At 44.1% G+C, this 17,881-nt stretch overlaps 1 protein-coding gene across 2 annotated transcripts in view; it reads left to right on the top strand.

Annotated features, from left to right (window-relative positions):
* The window catches only part of LOC147035714 (extracellular calcium-sensing receptor-like), a 71,513-nt gene extending 57,026 nt beyond the window's left edge, over window positions 1-14,487 (top strand). The window contains exons 8-9 of one of the 2 annotated variants that reach the window (XM_085898207.1): window positions 9,253-9,639; window positions 14,023-14,487. In XM_085898207.1, the coding sequence (XP_085754333.1) occupies window positions 9,253-9,639; window positions 14,023-14,486 (851 nt within the window). In that variant the 3' untranslated portion in view covers window position 14,487. The remainder of the gene's footprint in view (window positions 1-9,252; window positions 9,640-14,022) is intronic. The other variant, XM_085898287.1, reaches the window with a different exon arrangement.
* The last annotated feature ends 3,394 nt before the right edge of the window (window positions 14,488-17,881 follow it).

Genomic DNA, 17,881 nt, shown 5'->3' with positions numbered 1-17,881 from the left:
AAGAATCACTGGACGAAGAAAGATTGGGAAGAGCGAAAAGAGCATGTACCTGGTCGACACAACGTGAAGCATGTCGCCCTTGTCGACCCAGCCAAGGTTTTCCTTCCACCACTCCACATAAAGCTCGGCTTGATGAAAAGTTTTGTACGGGCAATGGATCTGAATGGGCGTGGGTTTTTATACCTCAAGGAAAAGTTTGGCAACACCTTGTCGGAGGCCAAGATCAAGGCTGGTGTCTTTGTTGGACCGCAACTCCGACAGATTATGAAGGACGAAACTTTTCCGACAACTCTAAACCCCAAAGAGCTGGCAGCGTGGAGGAGGTTCAAAGCTGTGACGGACAACTTCTTGGGGAACGAGCACGCGGACAACTATGAAGAAATAGTGCAGCAGCTGCTGGAGTCCTTCAGGAAACTTGGCTCCAGGATGTCCCTGAAAATCCATTTCCTACACCAGCACCTGAACTTCTTCCCTGACAACTTGGGAGCAGTCTCGGACGAGCACGGCGAGCGATTCCACCAAGAGATTTCACTCATGGAGACGCGTTACCAAGGGCGGCACAACCCGAACATGATGGGCGATTTCTGCTGGTTCCTGCATCGTGAAACTGACACAGAGCAGCACAAACACAAAGCCAAATGCCTAAAGCATTTTTAATTACATTCTAGTGGAGTTTTTCTGTAATTTCTATAATTTTGAAGCATTCATGATGAAATAAATGAATAAATGAATTTTTGTAAATTTCATTGAAATCCTGACTTCTAGGCAATGGGAATATTTCTGTTACTGAAAATCCTGACGTGATACAGCAAAACGGTTATGATTTTTGAAATCAGCGTACCCAAATTAGTCTAAATCACTTTACACATCTCCAGTAAAAAATTTTTGTTGTTCAGTGTAATTATGACAACATTGGTTACGTGGTGTGGCAGCCATTTTGGAAAAACAGAAAAACTTTGGACCTCTATATCTCTGAAACTGCACCAACAAAGAAATTGAAACCTGGCACATGGCAAGTACTCCTCATGAGGAATAAGTGATTTTTTCATGACATCATGGGTGCCTTTGTTATGATGTCATAATTGCATATGTAGAACACTACATCTGTTCAATATGAAGATTTTTGAGGGTCATCTAGGGATGAAATGGTCCTCAGAAAAAATTGATGATGTCATTGATCATATATATATATATATATATATATATATATATATATATATATATATATATATATATATATATATATATATATATATATATATATATATATATATATATATATGTACCATATCCCTGTGTCGTAAGAGGCGACCAGGGTTGTGTCAGGAAGGGCATCCGGCATAAAACATGTGCCAAATAACTATGCGGATCATACGGATGATCCGCTGTGGTGACCCCTAAAAGGGAGCAGCCAAAAGAAGAAGAAGATTGATCATATATATATATATATATATATATATATATATATATATATATATATATATATATATATATATATATATATATATATATATATTTTTTTTTTTTTTTGTTTTTAAAACACATCAAAATCTCTAAAATGGATGAACAGAACGTGGCAAAGCTTTACAAGTATGACTGCCTATCCATGAGGAACAAAAGGTTAACACATATGATGTCATAGATTACATGGTTCGGCAGCCATATTGGATTTACATAAAAACCTATAAAAGTCTTCTCAAGGATGGCTGGACAGATCAATGGGAAACTTCACAGATATGTTCCTCAACCTTGAGTCTACAAGTTTATACAGGAATAATTGACAGGTCACATGGTTTGGCAGCCATTTTGGTTTGAATAAAATATTAATTAATGTTTTCTCTAGAACCGGTTAACTAATTAATGAAAAACATTATAATTAAGATCTAGAAGGGATGGTGAATACATGTTTTAAATTTCAACTTGATCGGACACATGGTCTGGCAGCCAGAGTTATTAAATTGTTTTGGAAGATGTCACAGTCACATGATTCAGCAGCCACATGGTTTTCTTTTAAAAAAAAAAACCTTCAAAAATCTTCTTCTCTGAAATAGTTGAACCAGTCATCACTGCCAGCAGTGATAAAGTGTCAGTTCTAATTATGTCTCTTATTAATTACGTAACACACCAGTACATAAACGCCACTTTAAATACAGCACAGAAAACTGCACAAACACTAGACAAAACAAGTCCTGCTGAGGCTCTGCAGTCTCTGATTGCTCTTTTTCTTGTTGATACTGTAATCATTTGAATGATGTTGAAGCTTAACAAAATCGCGAATATCAACTGGCCAAAGATCTGTGTTTAAACCTTGATAAATCAGTTAATACTGAGGTTGAAAGCTTGATTTTGTGAAAATTATGAAATTATCAGAGTACAAAAAGGTTGGAGTAATTTGCATCTTCAAAATAATAGTAGACCAGCCATTCAAACAGCTGGATTTTTTTAATCGGGATAAAATGGTCCACAACTGGCACGCATAGACTGTCAACTGGCATGCCTGCAACATCGATTGCTTTTAGGGTGTCAAAGAAGGAATAGGTGGATGCCATCGTCTCTTTTGACCTTGAAGGTCATTTTAAAGTCAAAAATGGTCAAAATGGCCATTTCCATCAAAAACTTTAGAATGAACACTTCTTTTGACATCTTTCAGATGAAATCTTTATCTCACCACCCCGATTAATACAACGTGATGTTTTAACTGTTTAATTTTCAATTTGCAGATTAATAAATAGCAAAGCGCAGCACAAAGTTGCGTTTTTCTCAGAATCTAGTTCTGCAAGTTATACTTTGTGAAATCTGGTTATTTCTCTGCATGCATGGCACTGCTCATCACCCTTCAATTAGTCTAGATACACATTTGGCAGTCGTATTCAAACATAAGCTTTGGGGTAGGGCCTCTTTGCCATCCAACCATATGTGTACAATGAAAGGTATTCTTTCCACCCAGTGTTGCCTCCAGGACATCGATGTTATCACATGAACAATGGATCATCTGGTCTTGCGTGATATTGTCTGGGATGTACACATGCCCGTTCCATGTGTATCTATCGACGATATCATCAGCTATGTTGTTGTCTATTCACTGAACAGTGTCTATTCTAATGGTATGGGGGGGGCAGCATGTTGAAGATCCCCCAAGGCTTATGATCACATTGCCTGGTGAACTGCAAGACTGAGTCTGATGTGCTTTGGGGTCACCTTATGACCGTTTCATACTCCATATACAATGTTTTGTGCATTGCTGCGCACCTTTCATTTGACATCAACATCTTCCATGTCTTCATGCATAACACCTATGCCCTCAAACAAGAAGTGGAGGAACAGATAAAGATTGTCTGGGATCACCTGCTCAACATGTTCTTGATCAATCCCTTTCCAAGTACGAGAATGCTGCGGGGCATCCATCATATCCTGCCTAGCAAGGGTATCCATCGAACCATCTCCTGGAAAACCTTTGATCAGTCAAGGTCCATCACACCATCATACTCATCTAATCAGATGATTCTGTGAATTGTGGAGATTTTGAAATGGTTCTTGTGATGATGAAATCTGAGTCATCACCAGGATACATCAGAACACATGATTTTGACAAAGGCCGAACATATTTGTCTTTTGACCCAAGTACGTGTTGTACTTCTTCATGAATTGTCACCCTTATAGACTGGTATCTCTGAGGACAACTAAATACGATACTTCTACACAAGCCAACATATTTGTCTCAGACTTTACTCATGTCATAAGCATGACCACAGGACAATCCTGTGATAATTTCCCCACACAGTATCCTCATACACGCATCCCTCGCAACACCATCAGCTACTGATGTTAATTCCCTCTGCTTGCTTTTCCACTCAAATTACACGCATCATTGGAGATGATAACAAGCTTTGATTTTTATAATATCATAAACCACAGCTAATCTCATGTTCATTACTGGAATAGTTTGGACAAAATATATTGTCTCGGCTGACTTCTCCAGTCACTACTCTATGGAGCTTTCTCTTATCCTTTTGTTGGCAGAACATGCAGAGTTTCCAGTCAAATACAGGTGGGCAACTGTGCCATTTGGCAGGAGAAGGATCACTTGAGGTTGACGCTTTTGTGTCACTGCCATGCCCAATGCTCATAAGAGGCACACGTTGCTTCCTCAATCAGACCAGTTTGCTTTCTGAACTGAAAGTACTTTAGTATGCCTTGTGTCATCTTAACTCTAATACATGAAACTCTGGCTCGAGAAGCATTTTAAGTCTCTTCACAACATCAACATATTTTGTATCACACAATCTTCTTCTCTGTCCAGCAATGACCTTCGTCCTGATCTTCCCTTCAGCTGAAGCCACATGGAGGGAGGTCTTTGGTGGGTGCTTGTTTCTGGCAGAAGAAGCAGCATGTGGAGTCAATATGTCTATGTTGACTTTTGCACTTGATATCGGCTGCAGGCTCCATGCCTTCTGTGTAAATAAAAGGATTATCGTAAAACATTGAGATTAACGATGTTCACTGTAAATAAAGGAAGAGGAGTACATGTAAGGTACCCAGCTCGACAAACTCAAAAAAACACATGCGAATGAGCAGATGACACTGTGAATTCTGTATCTGGCTCTCCACTGTGTCCAGATGGTGCTATGTATTTCAGTACTGCAAATATGGAGCTGCAGTCGAGATATGAATGAATATTTCACTGCTGCAATGATGGTGGAGAAAAAACATAATTGCGATGTCTGTTATGATACCTCTGTGATAGCAGACATAAAGGCTCATCAATTGTAAGGATGGCCCGATTCAGAAAGATATCGGAATATGCACATTTGGGTAAATCTTATTCCCTTATATTGTACCTTTTCCCCGAAATTGTTACCACCTGGAAGTAGAAAAGTGATACTGTTCATAATGTTTGAGTCGATGTCTATCTTAAACATCCACTGTGATGATGTAGTATTATATTGTCAGAAAATATTGATTCACCCAGAAAAAAAAACTCCAGGAAAGCTATTTTCCCTGACCCACCCAACACTGCCATTTTGAATTTCCGCATCATCCATTGCTCTCAGAATTAGTCATTTAGGCTCAAAATGGGCCTCGTAATATGGACTATCAACGGGGAAAGTTATAACTGTTTATGATTACCCATTTTGAAGATGAAGCAAAATTTAGGTGAAATATACTTATTTGGCCCACATGAGACCTCAATGACCCCAAAAGTGACCTTAAAGGTCAAAAGTGAGAATGGGATCTAGTCACACCCAAATCCCCACCCCATGTGGGTTGTATTAAGCATGGACATAAACTACTAACGCACAATTCCATCATCACTTTTTCTAGGAACTTTACGACCGGTTGGCTGGTCAACTATAAGCAAGTATTCCTGCTTCTGCTCGAACAAACTATTCGACACCAGAGTGAATTTGGTGGATTGTTGTCCCTCTTAAATTCTGTCTTACTTTCCCAAATGTGGAAAAAAATATCCATTTTATTTGTTTAGAAAAACTAAGAAATGATCAGATTGTTTTTCTTAAAATACTAGCAAAGTTACATGGCTTTACCAGCTGTCTTTGCTCGTAATTATTTTTTTTTAATCCTCCCACCTCTTCCCCTCCCTCCTCCCACCCCTTCCCCTCTCTCCTCCCACCTGATCCCCTCCCCCTCCCACCTGATCCCCTCCCCCTCCCACCTGATCCCCTCCCCCACCCACTTCCACCTTTTCCATCCCTCCTCCCACAAAGGTACCCACATTGCCCGGGACCTAACGTGCATCTATTGCACTACCACAATTAACCACATATTTTGAGACAAACATCACCTGTTGCTTCGCTGATGAGGAATATTAAGAAAGGGGAGGGGGTGGGCTTCGCTATACTACTCTCTTCGCTATACTATCTCTCTCTCTCTCTCTCTCTTCGCTATACTACAGAGAGCCAGTATAGAGAGAAAGCCAGAGGTGGGATAGAGAGAGAGAGAGAGAGAGAGAGAGAGAGAGAGAGAGAGAGAGAGAGAGAGAGAGAGAGAGAGAGAGAGAGAGAGAGAGAGAGAGAGAGAGAGAGAGAGAGAGAGAGAGAGAGAGAGAGAGAGAGAGAGAGAGAGAGAGAGAGAGAGAGAGAGAGAGAGAGAGAGAAGAGAAGAGAAGAGAAGAGAAGAGAAGAGAAGAGAAGAGAAGAGAGAGAGAGAGAAAAGAGAAGAGAAGAGAAGAGAAGAGAAGAGAAGAGAAGAGAAGAGAAGAGAAGAGAAGAGAAGAGAAGAGAAGAGAAGAGAAGAGAAGAGAAGAGAAGAGGGAGATGTATGACCGTTTTTACAGCCATTTTTCCCTGCTGCGCAGGGGTTGGCTTTTTCTTGAGGCAATGTTTTATGGCGGGATGCACTTCCTGATGCCAACCCTGGTCCCCTCTTACGACACACAGGGATATGGTGCACCTATTCTAACCGGGGCATACACCTGGACCAGTATACTGGTACTCATTTCACTGAAAGGACAGGCGGTCCTATGTTTTTATATGTATTGTTCTGGAAACCAATTTCATTCAACATACAGATGTCCCAAAAGTCAGTTATGTCGTGAAGTATGTGTGTAGTCAAATCCCTTTCCTTTTTTCTAGTGGGAGAATCAAAGGCGTCCGTTGCGATTTCTTTTTAGCTAGGTTATTAAATCTTTACATCCAACGAACCCTTCAACGAACAACCAACAACCATTCCATTCCCCATCACAATCTACTACCCACCCGCTGTCCACAACCACTCTGACTTGCCAAGGCAGGGTCTTGCAGCCGTTCCTTGCCGCTTCCACCACGTTCCTTCCACAACGTTGTAACTCTTGCACGACGGCCTGTGCAACATTGATACCGTTACTCGTCAAGTATAAACCCACGTGGAAGACTTGCTGGGGTTTACCGGCAGGGGCCGTTGCAGCGTTGATACTATTACTCGTCGAGTGTGGGCCGGCATGGAGGACTGGCTGAGGTTACCTGGCAGGGGCCAAGGCTCCGCCCCGGAAAGGTGGGCCATAGGACCTGTCCAATCAGATGCTGACAGCAAGGTGTTTTCACCAATCCCCCTCCCCACTGAGGGAGGTCGATAAATTTCCGAGCATTCACTGAGAGAGGTGGTCTCTCTGAGGCAGGTTGTCTTTTTGAGGTCTTGGAGGGTATTTTTGAGGTGTTGGAGAGTCTTTTAAAAGTTATTTTGAAGAGTTTTTGGTGGGCGTTGAGGCAGCGAACGTGTCTCTACTGGCCCTCTACGAGGAAGGGAAGATGACCCGACCTCCCTCCGTGGACCCCGGCCATTCACCACCCGAACTCCACCACGAACATCGAGTCCCACACGTGTGACTGGGGACCAAACCAGCGACCATTGTCAGGTGCCGCATCGCGGAGCATGCCCTTCCTCCGACGGTCAAGTACACCACCAAACTCTGGCCCCCAGCTTGTCTCTCTCCACGGCTGTGAGGGTCCAATAAAGACTGGGTTTCTTTTCATTTGTGTGTGTGTGTGTGTGTCTGCATGTGGGCCCGTCTTTAAGTAGAACTGAATAAGTGTTTTTGGATCATTGTAAATACTTCTTACATATTCACGTTAAGTCTTGCTTTGTGTCTTCATTTACTGTAAATAAAACTTGTTAGAAATGTTCCCAGTTCATTTCCATCCTTTCTTGCATTGGTCCAGCATTGTTCGGATCTGAGTTTCGCCGGGTTTTTATACCCGATAATCCGTTTATTCCAGCCGGCATGGCTTTGGCGGTTTCCGCTCGGCTGCACCCGAACCGGAGTTGGTAGTCGTTAGTTTGAACTCTACTGCAGTCGGTAAAGTGACCCGGTTCGAGCAAGACGTGCCGAAGGCGTGGTTTCCCGGTAGTCGAAATCTCCTAGTTAATTTGGTAAATTGGTTATTGACAAATAGACCCTACGCTACGTGGTTGAAATATTGGCGACCACGGTCGGTTAAAGGACCCGCCGACTCGCGGAGTTAACCGAGCGACGGCCTACAATTCTGGGGAGTTTGGTGGGAGACAACGCAAACCTCCCCCACCTCGTGGTCATTCTCGCCACCGACCCCCGGCCCACAACAGTATCTATCTCTGCAGATGCTCTGGATCATATAATGAAAGAAGATCGTACAAAAAGGGGAAACATGTTGTAAAATAAAATTGCACTTTTTCAATTAAGGAACCATCGCCCGACTCATCGCTCGAGGCACCAAACACCAAATGCAGGCGAATAGGCCCGGAACTTGGTTCAAGTCAATCGATAAATTCAGTGACAGTATAAATATTGTAGAGCACTCACCAATTGGCTTAAGCACTCAAGCAAGAACTCCAAGAAAATGGTTGATAAGGATTGGCTGGTTTGGCAACCGATTCATGATCACCGATCGTTTATATAAACACCTTGCACTGGAAGACACCCAAAACGTCAAGTGATGTCCGAATTTGACAGATAAACACTGTTTTTTTTTCAGTGGGAACCACTGCTGAATTCAATAAAAAGTATAACTTTTGTAATTCAGCCGAGATTAAGAGATTCCATATGCAATGTTGCGTGGAAATTAAATATAACCACGAACGCTGGCGTCTGGTCGTTGATAAGCATTGCAATGTATCCACTGATTCATAGATATGATGATCAGGCAATTGATGTTATGAATGAGGAAAGAGAAAAAACAAACTTCATCATTGAGAAGCCGTTGCGACCTGTTCCAAGACAAAGCATTTTTGAGCAGACCAAAAAAAAAAAAAAATGCAGCTTTTGACTCCAGGGAGCTGACAGAGGACTGACCAAGATGACATGCCACCATCTTTGTTTGGCTTATTTTAGTTTTTTGAAATGAGCAACCCTTAAATATTCTTCAAAGGGAGTTTAAAATAATCCAAACACCCGGTTTTCATTCATGCACCACCTTTGAGTCCCATGACTACACATGCAAAGATTTGGGCCATGACGTTTCATGGTTTTGGAGTTATGAAGGAGATGGAGGGACTGACAGCTGGACACATGCTGATATAATTTTTTCGATTGAAAGAAAGAAATACAAAATTTCTGTTCCCTTCCTTCTTTAGAAACTGTCCCTTGATGCCAATCTCCACGTCTTTCCATCTTTTCCTTTGATTCTGATCTGTTTTCAAGATCCCTCCAAATTCTCAATATTTTCATGATGATCCCACCTTGCTTTGTTTTGAAAATAATAATTTCTTACAATTTCTCTCTATAATTGTGGGATCGTTACCTTAATTGCAAATTGTCCAACGTTTTCTGTTATATTTGAATAGATTCCCCAGAATGCTTCCGATGTTCCACTTACTATTGGTCCAATGAAAATGGAAATGGCTGCGTGCCCATGCCTGAAGATTTCCTTGCGTTCACGAACCCTGCAGCCTTGGTTATTGTGAGCTTCACTTCACTGGGCATTGTGATTATAGTGATTGTTGGAATTATCCTGTTTCATGGTAGAGACTCACCTGTGATGAAGGACGCTGAGGGACGTGTCATTGTGCTTTTCCTCTTGGCCATCATGGTCTCTCTTTTGAGCTCTTTGATATCCATTGGAGCTCCAGATGATGAGAAATGCTGGATACGTGATCCACTTGTTTGTGTGTGTCTCACATTTGCTCTTTCTTGTGTATTGATCATGGCATGGAAACTTCAAACACCTTCAGGTGAGAAATTTACTAATTTTGTTGGATTTGTTGAAAAAAATCTCAATGATTTGTTCAATGGCTCAGTCAGGTCAGGCCCGATTCGATCAGTGACTTGCTGCAGTTATCATGTAAACCTGTACTAACCTGTTCCATGGTCGTGTTGGCGGCGACTAAACCGTCTCCCCCACCAGAAATTTCGGTGAGGAGGGAGTTTGGATATGGATACCCAGCAGGATTAAAAACAAAACCTGTCGGAGGGCGGAGGAGATCCTTGTGAGCCAACGGCCATCCATACCTCATGCCCAACTGTGTCTGCGGACGTTCTCATGTAGTTGGGTTAATACTTATTAGGAGATTGGGGGCAGGATTTGCACTCCAACCACCATAAAACCCTTCATTCCACAAAACACAAAAACGTGAAGAAATCTGAAAACCCACACTGTGGAAGTACCTCCTGTGCAGCTTCCCTTCGCAGGGCAGCTCACCGGATGACAGGATTGGGGCAAAGCCTTCGGGACCCCCAATTTTTGATGATAGGAGGGAAACCAAGGGTTAACATTCCCGGGTCAAATTGAAGGAGAGTGTGTCGGAGTGGTGATGAGGTGTCGTCCACCAGACAGCGGTCTCCTTGGGTTAACCTGAGGCGGACCCTTCGGGTGGGTGCCTGGAATGTCCTATCCCAAAGAGAGGATGATCACCTGACTGTTATCCTCTGAGCTCAAGCGTTTGGAGATTAGCATTGCAGCTCTCTCTGAGGTTCGGAGATTGGATTGCGGTGAGATCATGATGGGTGGTTACACCTACTATTGGTCTGATCGCTCTGATGGTTACCATTCCCAAGGAGTTGCTGTAGCTGTGTCTAATAAGCTGACCCCAATGATAATTGAGGTAACACCTGTCAGCGAGAGTATTATGAGATTAAGGATTAATCACTCCTTAGGTGTCATTTCCCTGGTCTGTTTATGCTCCGACTGAGGCGAGTGATCTCACCGTGAAGGATGCATTCTACTTCACGCTCGAGTCTGTGGTTGATCAGTGCCCCAGAAGAGATACACTTCGACTCTTGGAGGATTTCAATGCATCGACTGGAACTGATATGGATGGTTATTAGACATGTGTTGGTCTCCATGTGTCAGGAACTATGAACCAGAATAGCACTAAGTTCCTTTTCTTTGCAAGAAGTCATGGACTTAGGGTGGCCGGTTAATGGTTTCCGTGCCCACAAGCTCATTGCTGGACTTGGTATTCCAACGCTGGTGGTGCAGCAAAGGAGATTGACCATGTCCTCGTTGATGGTCACTGTAGGATGATCCAGAACTGCAGGGTCTAACAGAGTGCGCAGTTCATCAATAGTGACCACCGGCTTGTTGTAGCAACTCTGAAGTTGCACCTTAAATCCAGGAGAATGGTACCATCTCCACCTCGGCTGGATGTTGGCAATCTCAAGGATGAGAGGGAAACTGGAGAGTTTGCGAACAAGCTGAGTATAGATTTGGGCGGTCTGGGTGCTTTGGGAGGTCCTGAACAGTTGTGGCGTGCCTTCAAGACCACGTTCCTTGATGTTGCCGGTGGATCTCTTGGAACTCATCGTCGGGCAAAGAATAATTTTGTCTCTCAAGGGACACTGGATACCATTGACCAGAGTCACAGGGCCAGGTTGAATGGCAGAGCTGAGCTATTCAGGGAGATGAGACGTAAAACTGTACGTGCTCTAAGTGTGGACAAAGATGCCTGTGTGTGAGGAATCTGAGTGGGTAGAGCATCACCTGTGGTCAGGTGATTCTCGTCCTGCTTACATGGGAATTCGCGCATTGCGTTCATCCAAGCCCATCCCTCAGTGTAATGCATTTAGAGCAGAGGGTGGGAGGCTCTTGACAGAGGAGTCCGAAGTGAAGTCCCGCTGGCCCGGTTACTTTGAGTGGTTGTACCAGGCTGATCCACTAGCAGTCGAGTTGGATGTCAGCGGTGTTACAATCCCTGTTGCTGACCCTCCAATCAACTGTAGTCCACCTTCGCTTGTGGAATCATGGGCTGCGGCAAACCGGTTGAAATGGGGAAAGCTCCAAGGATCTGTGGCATCCATACTGAACTTCTCAAGGCTGGTGGAAATGCTGCACTCATATCGTTGCATGCAGTAATGTGCTCTGCCTGGAACACAGTCATCATTCCAACTGGCTGGAAGAGGGGCCTTGTTGTCCCTCTCTGGAAAGGGAAGGGTGATCGCCAGGACTGCAACAAATACCGAGGGGTGACGCTGCTCTCAGTGACGGGCAAGGTCTTTTCTCCGATAATTCTTGATAGGGTTGCCACCATCTGCTTGAGCACCAGCGTCCAAAGCAGTCAGGCTTTTCACCAAAGAGGTCAACGATTGACCGTATCCTTGCTCTTTGAGTCCTCACCGAATGCAGAGGAGAGTTTCTGCAGGGGCTGCTTGCAGCCTTTGTTGATCTCTGCAAAGCATTCGATTCAGTGAATCGGGATGTCCTCTGCAGGATTCTAGGTATTCGTGGGGTGCCACCGAAACTGATCGTTCTGATGTCTGAACACTACTCTGGTACTGAGAGTGCTGTGAGATGTGGTGGTACCATCTCTGACTTATTTCCAGTTGATACTGGAGTTTTCAGGGGTGTGTACTGGCCCCCACCCTTTTCAGCACTTGTATAGACTGGATTCTAGGGAGGATGTCGGAGAGATCAAGCTGCAGTGCATCGTTTGGGAATGTCAAGATCTCTGACCTTGATTTGGCAGATGATGCAGTCATCTTTGCGGATACTTTAGATATCCTTTCCAGGGCCCCCAGGTGCTGAATGAGGAGTCGGAGCCGCTGGGATTTTTGTTTCCTTGGTCAAAAATAAGATCCAGGCTTTCAATGACATCTTGGATGCTGCTGTTACTGTCTGTGCCTGTTTGTGGTGAGCCTGTTGAGGTCGTGGAGAGATTCACTTACCTTGGCAGTGATATTCATGTCTCTGCTGGCTGTGAAGCAGAGTTTAATAGATGTCTGGGTCGGGCCTCCGGAGTCATGGATTCACTGGATAATGGGGTGGTCGCTGCCAGTACCTGTGCGGGAGGACGAAAGCGAGTCTTCAGGTCCTCGGTGCTTACAGTCTTGCTCTATGGATGCGAGACTTGGACTCTGACCAAGGATCTGAGATGGAGACTTCATTTCTTTGGTACCAGGTCTGTTCGGAGAATCCTTGGCAATTGCTGGTCGGACGTTGTGTCCAACAATCGGTTGCTGAGAGAGATCAAATGAGATTTGTTACCTGCATAGTCCGTGAGTGTTAGCTGCGGCTATATGGACATGTGGCTCGTTTTCCTGATGCTGATCCTGCTCACCAGATTCTCTAAGTGAGGGAGTCTCCTGAGTGGAGGAGGCTAATGGGCCAACCACGTGCCTCGTGGTTGCAGCAGGTTGATCAGCATCTCAAGGAGATGGGGATGGGCAAGGCATCTGCCGGGGAGATGGCCAGACAGAGGCTCCTGGAGTACCCGCAGAAAGTGGACACAGCGACGCGGTGCTCTGAGGCATGCTCCCATACCTGACCTTAACTGACATGTTCAATCATGAATTTGCAAAATATTTCAAGCTGTTATAATGGTGGACATGTGAATGGATGAGTGTAGTTGTCTGCTGGACAAAAGACATCACCTGGAGTATTCCTTTACCTTCGTCAGGAAACACACATCTGAGTGTAATGGAGAAAATGCCGTAAATCCACGTTATTAGCATATTCTGTATGTATTCCATTTCTCCATTAGATGATGTCACCAGCTTGGTAACAAAGGATATTTCCAAGAGGATATCAAGTTACCTTTCACTGGAAGCAACACTTGTGACTCAGGTGGATTATTTGACTGTCACTTTCAATGCACAGACCAAAAATTGTCGGGATGACAATAACCTCAAAGAAAATGCAGTGCTGTGGTTGCAGCTTTCTTATACTAATAAGTGTGTGTGTGTGTGTGTGTGTGTGTGTGTGTGTGTGTGTCAGTGTGTGTGTTTTCTCCATAACTCCAAAACCGTGAGACGTAGCAGCCTGAAACTTTGCATGTACACTCAGAAATTTCCAACGAAGTGCAAGAGTGAAAATTGAAGCTTTCAGCTCCACTTGAAACTTTTTGTTCGATAAATGTAGCTTATTGATATGATGCCTGGGATCCTTAATAAAAAAAATTGTATTGCTGTCAAAGCCATTGAACAATTGCAAATTAACAGTAGGATTATAGATGTACCTTGCTGGCATTCACTTAAAATTCTATGTCATCAGACCAATCATCTCTCATTCATTGTTTTCATATAATCTATCTCTTTGAGTGGATGCTTTTGTTGTTTTCGCAATTCTGTGATATCTGCACACGTTCATGTGTTTAATATGATTTATCTTCCTGCCTCCACAGTTGGCACATTGTCCAAGTTTAAGTTACTCAATGAAAAGTTCGTGGTGATACTTTGCCTGATACCACAAATCACATTTTGCCTTCTGTGGGCTTTTGTTGGGAAGCCAAGGCTCGTACGTAACACAGAGATCCGTCCCAATGTGGTAACGTTGGAATGTGGAGGGACATCAACGGCGTGGCCAGTCGGTTCACTTTCATATCTCGTTTTTCTTGCCATTTCCTGCTACGCTCTTGCTTTCAAGGCACTGAAGTTGGATTTTGTACATAAGGAACCGAAGTTCATTACTTTCAGCATGACTGTTTGCCTCCTCGTGTGCCTGGCCTTTGTTCCAGCTTACAACAGCACAGAAGGAACATTCAATGTCATAACAAAAATATTTGCTATTATTGTCACATCTTTTGGACTGTTGGGATGTATCATGTTACCAAAATGCTACATGGTCTTGATGAAAAGTAATAAATAGATTGTGGGACCTTTTATCATATTTGTTATTTTTTTATATCTTCAAAATCAAGCTGGAGTGTGTTGGAAGAAACATTTTTTCAAAGAAATGCAACAAGTTCAATTGTTGTTGTATGTGTTTTCTCACTCTTTCACTTGACAATATCAGATGTTGTCTGAAATCAACTCATATTCATAATTTATTTATTTATTTTTTATAATTTTTTGTATACATTGTCAAGGCTTGTATGAGAGCTAACACACAACGTACAGCAAAGGGGGCATGAGACAAGAGGGGCGGGAGAGGGAAGGACAAAAGATTGGTGAACAGAGATATTAGGAAATCTGTGGAAGGGATTGGAATGAGACAGCGTACACGGGGTGTACAAGATGGACATACCAGGGACTTTCAGGAAGGAAATTTGAAGGAGGTGGGTTTGGGGTGGATTAACAGGGAAGAAATGATTGAGGATATGGATGGGGAAAGAGAACAGGTGGTGGTGAACAGATGTTTTGAAGGCCTGTAGGGAAGAATGGGATTGAAGAGAGTGTGGAAGTTTATTCCAAAGGCGGAAAAAAGAGAAATAAAAGATTGAAGGTGAGAAGGGATTAAGAATTTAGGTAGTTTTACCAGAAGGGGGTTGCTGGCGGACCTTGAGAACCCTTCGGAAATATAGGGGGGAGGGAGGACATATCGCAGTCAAAGAAGGGGGGAGGGGCAACAACAGAGTGGAGACAGTAGAAGACAGAAAGACCACTGACCTGCGGTGATGGAGTGAGAGGCCCAAAGACTCAGCCTCACCACGGGAGATACCAATGATCCAAAATGACTTAGTTTCCACAGCTTGAAGTGAGAAATCGGAAAGCCAGGAGCACCAGCCCAGAGTGGAGAGCATTTCTCCATCAGGCTGTGGACGAAAGCTTTGCATGTGGTCAGGAGCTCAGGTCAGCCGAGGGAGGACTTTGCACAATAGAGGATTCCCAGTTGGCGACTGGCTTTGGAGGCCAGGTTGTAAATGCGGCATCATGGCAGATAGAGAGACTCAGAAGCTTGAAAGAAAGGACTTCTTCCAGAGGATTGTTGAGAAAGTAGATGGGGGCGGTTCGAAATGGTCCTTTCGGAGAGACAAAGTGAGAGTGTGAGATTTGTCCTGCTTGAAGCCATGTTCCATGTGTTGGACCAGTTTGTGATTTTACCCAGATCTGCAGTGAGCGAAGAAGCTGATGCTTGATGGTCTGAGGAATGATAGATCGTATGACAGAGAGTGGAGTCATCAACAAAGAGATAAAGAGGATTTTCTATTGAGTTAGGGAGATCATTGATTAAGACCAGAAAAAGAACAGGGCACAGAACGCTGCCTTGAAGAACTCCAGCCTGGACAGGAAGAGGGGATGAGAGACCTCCATTTAGAGTCACACGTTGTCTGCGACAGGAGAGGAACTCTGCGAGCCATGAGTGGAGATGGCCTTGGATATGATATCATTACATGACCCGTCACTTTGACGTCGATAGATGCATATGAAAAAAAATTAAACGTTTCATTTTTAAGTTTACTTCAACCGTTTCGGTGGAGTGATTGGTTTAGTGCTTAAGACACTTGGTGATTGCTCTTCAAGCTTTGATCTCTTCATGCTTCGATCTCTACAAACTTGATGGTGATACCATGACTCGTTTCTCCATGAGGACATCTCTGGAGTTGGGAAGGCAAAATGAATAAGATGATTCCAATGAGTAAAAAATGTTTTCAGTTGTTACAAAGCAATAAATCACCACATCACGGCAGAATAGCCGAGAGGTACATATGCTCATTCTCAGCTGTCAAACCTACAGTTGAATCCTGAGTCAACTATCAACCGTCATCCCAGTGTTTTGCAGGCAGGGTGATTCATCAATGTGTGTACTGTCTCTACAGTGGACATTAAACTAGCTGCCACATCTGCCAGAATCTCCCCCTCTCCTTTCCACCTCCCCTCTCCACATACTCACTCTCCCCACTCCTCACTCTCCCTTTCCCTTTCTATCTCCCCCAATCTCTCCCCACTCCCCTTTCTTCCCCCTCTTCCACTTTTTCCCCTCTTCCTCTCTCACCCACTCCTTCCCAACCATATCTCTCTCTATCTCTATCTCTATCTCTATATCTATCTCCCTCCCCTCTCCTTCTCTCCCACCCTTCTCCCCCACTTTCTCTGAACCCTCTCACTCTCCTTCTCCAACCCCTTTCCTATCCCCAAATGTCCTCTCCCCAATTTCCTCTCCCCCATTTCCTCTCCCCTTTCACTCTCTCTAAATACCCCCCCCCCACCAAAAAAAAATGGATAAACGCCTGGTGTTGTAGCATGCGCTTGTAATCCGGCAACTCGGATGCTTGGGTTGAAGGATCACTTGAGGACCGGTATTCTTCAATGTGCCAGGCTGGACGGTACAGAGCAGCCTGGCTGATACGGTGGCACCCAACCCAAAATGTCAGGTCAGGCCAGATCAGCTCCGTAACTTGCTAAGGATATCAAGTAGAACTTGTACTAACCTGTTCATGGTCGAGTGGTGGTGACTAAAGGTGGTGACTAAACCAGCTCCGCAAACTAGGTCATCCTGGAGAGGAGGGTGTATGGAAATGGACACCCAGCCAGACTAAATATAACACCTGTCAAAGGGAGTAGGAGCTCCTTGAGAGCCAGCGTCCATCGATTGCTGGTGCCCAACTGCATCTGTGAATGTTGTCCTGCAGTGGGTAACATTTCCTAGGAGGTTGGTGGCAAGGTTTGTAAGTAGCAAGTTTTGTACCATAAAGGTTGGTGGCAAGGTTTTCACCATAAAAACAAGTAACTCTGCAAAACACACTAAAAATGCAAAGAAAATGGAAAACCCACTCGATGGGCGTACCTCATGTGCAACTGCCCTTCACAGGGCAGTTCCCCAGGTGAAGGGATTGGGGCAAAGACTTGTGGAACCCACTCTTTGATGGCAGGAAGAAAAACACAGGGTGTCCTTCCCAGGTTTGAATGCGGTAGTGTGTGTCGGGTGGTGCTGAGGTGTCATCCACCACACAGTGGTCTCCTTGGGTTAATTCCAGGAGCAGCTTAAATCCAGGAGAATGGTGCCATCCTCGCCTTGGCTGTATTTTGGCAAGGTCAAGTTTGAGTGTGTAGCTGAGGATTTTTGCAAATGGACTGTGTGAGGATTGGGGTGGTGGGGGGGGGGGGGATCTGGATGTTTTGAGATATCTTGAAGAGTTGTGGAGTTTCTTCAAGACTACCACCCTGATGTTGCCAGTGGATCTCTTGGAACCCAACATCATGTGGAGAAAAAAGTTATCCCCCAAGGGACACTGGATACCATTGATCAAAGTCACAGGGCTGGGCTTAGTGGCAGAGGTGAGCTGTTCATGGAGTTTGGCATAAAACTGCGCATGTGTTGAG

The sequence above is a fragment of the Eptatretus burgeri genome, chromosome 1 (genome assembly GCF_056783735.1).
Source record: "Eptatretus burgeri isolate ZD-2024b chromosome 1, Ebu_testis_v1, whole genome shotgun sequence".
In the NCBI taxonomy this organism is placed as follows: Eukaryota; Metazoa; Chordata; class Myxini; order Myxiniformes; family Myxinidae; genus Eptatretus; species Eptatretus burgeri.
Note: the sequence above shows the minus strand (reverse complement) of the source record. Positions and strands in the feature narration are given on the sequence as shown.